At 48.4% G+C, this 3,648-nt stretch overlaps 1 protein-coding gene across 1 annotated transcript in view; it reads right to left on the bottom strand.

Annotated features, from left to right (window-relative positions):
* Nucleotides 1-1,760, bottom strand: part of LOC128276428 (uncharacterized) — a gene marked incomplete at its 3' end in the record, with an annotated part of 3,147 nt that extends 1,387 nt beyond the window's left edge. Inside the window, exons 1-2 of the mRNA XM_053014889.1 lie at nt 1,524-1,760; nt 945-1,342 (exon numbers count right to left, since the gene is read on the bottom strand). Coding sequence (XP_052870849.1) covers nt 945-1,342; nt 1,524-1,760 — 635 coding nt within the window. The remainder of the gene's footprint in view (nt 1-944; nt 1,343-1,523) is intronic.
* Nucleotides 1,761-3,648: the final 1,888 nt, after the last annotated feature.

Below are 3,648 nucleotides of genomic sequence, written 5' to 3'. Positions count from 1 at the left end.
CACGGTGGAGCATACCATGAGAAAGAAAGCACCATAGTTGTTGGTCACACACACAGGTTACACACAACTACTTACCGGACTAAGTCGGTGGGGAAACAGTGCACCGACACGTTGCTTCTGCGGTTTCCAAAATTATTACAGCCGTCGACAGAGCACCTTGCCGGCATGCTTTATTTCGTCTTTGGTCCTACGGCCCTGGCGCGCTGGGACAAGCAACCACTCCGACAAGCTACCTTCGGCGAAATGCTGCCCATGGATTCAATGTTAACACTTGGGGACAAATCCAATGAGAGCTCGATCGGTTGCCATGGTGTGCTCACTACGAGTGCTGTGATCTCTTCAACCTTCGGACACTAGAACCTTCAAGAACGGACACTAGAAAAGCATCATTAAAACTCACGCAGCATACAAAAAAAGTAATGATGATCGTACGGAACGAAGAATTCACAACAAATCCATGGTCCCGGTCGTGTGAATGGTGACATGTGACAATGTGACATGTGTGATAAATGTATGTACTGGAAACGGAGACGTTTCAAATGTAACTCCTGTTCCACCGGCCACTTAACTTCGTTATTTCCGGCTTTCCGGTTCCGACAATTGGCACGTCGCTGTGTGTTACTCATTAACACTTCCTCCGGATGGCCGGTGCAGCCTACTACCAGGTTCTGTACCCACGCTCAACGGGCCCCGGGAACTGGGTCGTATTATTATTATGATTATTATTATTATTATTATTATTATTGTTCATATATACATGTGTTTGGGAAATCTATTGGGGATTACATAAGAAACCTTGAAATAATTCTTACTACCCTGAACAATGCCAACCTGAAGGTGTAATTAGACAAGTCAGAATTTTTGCACGATCGTAAGCCCTGGCGTCGGCGGCTGGCCCAGTTGTGGTTGTTGGTGAAAGGGTCAGTTAACTAGCGCAGACCTACCACCACTGACGCCACCTCCCAATCTCCGCCAACACAGCATCTATAACGATTCCCCCCGCCTCACGGCAATCGCTTGTTCCGCACAACCGACGGAACCACCACAGAGCCCAGAAGGACAAACCTCCCACCGCCATTATTTCCAGGCACAACAGCAAACTGCCGTGGCGGGCACGGTTGCCACCACCGACACGCAGAGTCCGTTCACGACGATCGTCACCGCCTCCGCCGCCGCTGCGGCCTCCGCTGCGTCCTCCGCTGCCGTCGCAGACCCGGCCGTCAGCACCGGAGTAACCTACGCTACCGGCGACGGCGCTGCCGCCGCGGGCTCCGCGGTCGCTGTAGTCTCCGCCGACGATGCCCTCGGTGTAAGGGGCTGGACCTTTCAGTGTCGGGACGGCCTCTGGTAGAAGGCTGCACCGGAGAGAACCTTTTTGCCGCCTTCTTCATCTTATCGTCTCGCGTCATTGCTGGCGTTGTTGTTGTCTTCTTTCGGTAAGACTGCACCACACTCCATCCCTTCAGATTTTCAGCTGGCTTTCCAGCTTGTGGCAGAGATGGAAAGTCCTCTCTGCAAACTACCTTCGTTGTGGCCACTGATGGGCCTGCGGCTGCTTCCTTTAGCCTGGCGGCCAGGTTTGGTATTTTCTCAATGGTTGGCTTTTTACCTTCTGTGATCGCTGCCACCTGACTCTTCAGGTCTCGCATCTCTGCTACAAGCGTTGACGTTGTTTGTAGAAGTCTCTCGATCACCTTGTCCTTAGCGTCCAGCTCTTTTTGCAGTGGTTCCGCCTGTTTCTTCAGGGCTTTCATGACCATCTTAATGAATGTGGCTCGCTTTTTTGGAGCCATCTGCCTGCAGTTTGTTTGTTGATCTCCTCCAACGCAGGTTTATTGTTCTCCTCGTTTTCCGATTCCACCCACGATAGCGGCGTGTACACGCAAAACGCGTTTTCCTGCTGCACCGTTGCGCACTGTGGCGCGTTTGTTCCTGTTTGATAAGTTTTTTTTTGCTGTCCAGGAAAGCGTGCGTTCCGTGAGTAGTTACGTTTCACCAGCAGGTTTTCCCTTACGTGTTTTCGGATCTGTGTATTCATATTTTTCAATATGCTTGTGGATTGTCAGTTCGGGGGCGTGGCGTTTGTGGTAAATTTTAAATGCAGTTAACATTTTCTGCCATTCAGACACACTGCGGCCGACCACTTCGGAAACACCTTTCCAAGCGTTTGTTGCTGCCTTTGAGCAGGGACTGTATTCTTTTGGATATAGTATTAGAGAATTGGCAGGCATAGACAGAGCTTTCGTTAATAGAGTGTAATCCTGAGGGTTGTTGTTTCGAATCGGGTTTGCCATTTTCACTTGCTGAGACACTGTTGTTGCGTGCGCGCGTGGTATTTTTTCAGGTTCCTGAACGTATCCTTGCCACATGTCTTCCAGGTGATCCTCGTACGACGAATCGTCTACGTCTTTTTCTCCTTCTTCTACCTACGAAATTGAAAACAATCCGCTAGTACATTACATGCAAAATACATTTTCAAATAAATGAATACATTTTCGAAAGAATGAAACAAAAACAAGAATAGAATACTTACAATTGCGATGTCCGGTTCCGCACCTTCAATAAGATCTTCAATAACCTTTACATAGCTGAAGTTTTCTACCATTTTCAGGATGGTTATAGAAAACTGGAGCTATCCTCACAATGCGTCTTGTGTTCTTTTCTATGTATTTCGGTCTTAAGCTCAATGATACGGGGCCGGCAAATTTTCTGGCTGCCCTTGGTAATCTAGCAGCACTGACTAGCGGACGTCCATCCATTTCCGAGTCCGCTATAATTGTGAATAAAAAAAAACATTATTGATCACAAACTCTGCTCTAAAATTGACAGCGATACGATTGATGCAAATGTTAATGTAGACAGACCATAATTACGTACTTATTTAATAGATAAATCATATTATTTGTTCTTTTTTTATTCCGGGGAAGAAATCGTAGAACGAAAATGTTCAACGCTAGCATGGAAATGTTCGATTATTATTATAATACACCGGAGGCCGCCGCGCACCGAGACGGACGGTAGACGAGCTGATGAGGAACAAAGTGTATATCGCGTCGGGTACTTGCGACTGTCTTTTTCGTAATTCGTAACACTTGGTGTTCCGGATTTTGTCGCTGAGATGACGCTTGTTGTTGCGTGCCTTGTGTTAGCTGCGCTAACAATTGTTGCTGCAACAGCATGATCATTTGCTGCAGCGTTCCGGTGTCCGCTGGCGGCTGGTGCAATGGCGGTTGCTGCATAGACGCCGCAGGAAAAAAGACATCATTTTGAGACAACCGACGCTCATCTTCCATGCCTGGCGTTTCTCCCGGACTAGGCATGCAGCGGCGTTTACGCGTAATTGTTGTTCCTTGCCCCGTGGGGTTCGCTAGCTAATTTCACTTTCACCTCGTCGCCACTTTTGTGTTTGGCGGTTTATTTGGCTTATAACAGGTTAAGATTACAAATTACACGTTAACATATTAAAATAGTGCGCGCCGGCACGCGCGTCTGTACAGATCACCGGTCGGGAACAGAGAGACAGAGACGAGTCGGCGCGTTCACCTCATCCTCGTACCGCTTCGCCACTCACCCGATAACGGCCGTTATCGGGCGAGTGCGTTTTCGCCCGATCAGGCTGGTACACAACAGTGGCATAAGCATAAATCA

Source organism: Anopheles cruzii, unplaced genomic scaffold (genome assembly GCF_943734635.1).
Source record: "Anopheles cruzii unplaced genomic scaffold, idAnoCruzAS_RS32_06 scaffold01162_ctg1, whole genome shotgun sequence".
Lineage (NCBI taxonomy): Eukaryota > Metazoa > Arthropoda > Insecta > Diptera > Culicidae > Anopheles > Anopheles cruzii.
The sequence above is the reverse complement of the archived record's forward strand: the minus strand, read 5'-3'. Positions and strand labels throughout refer to the sequence as shown.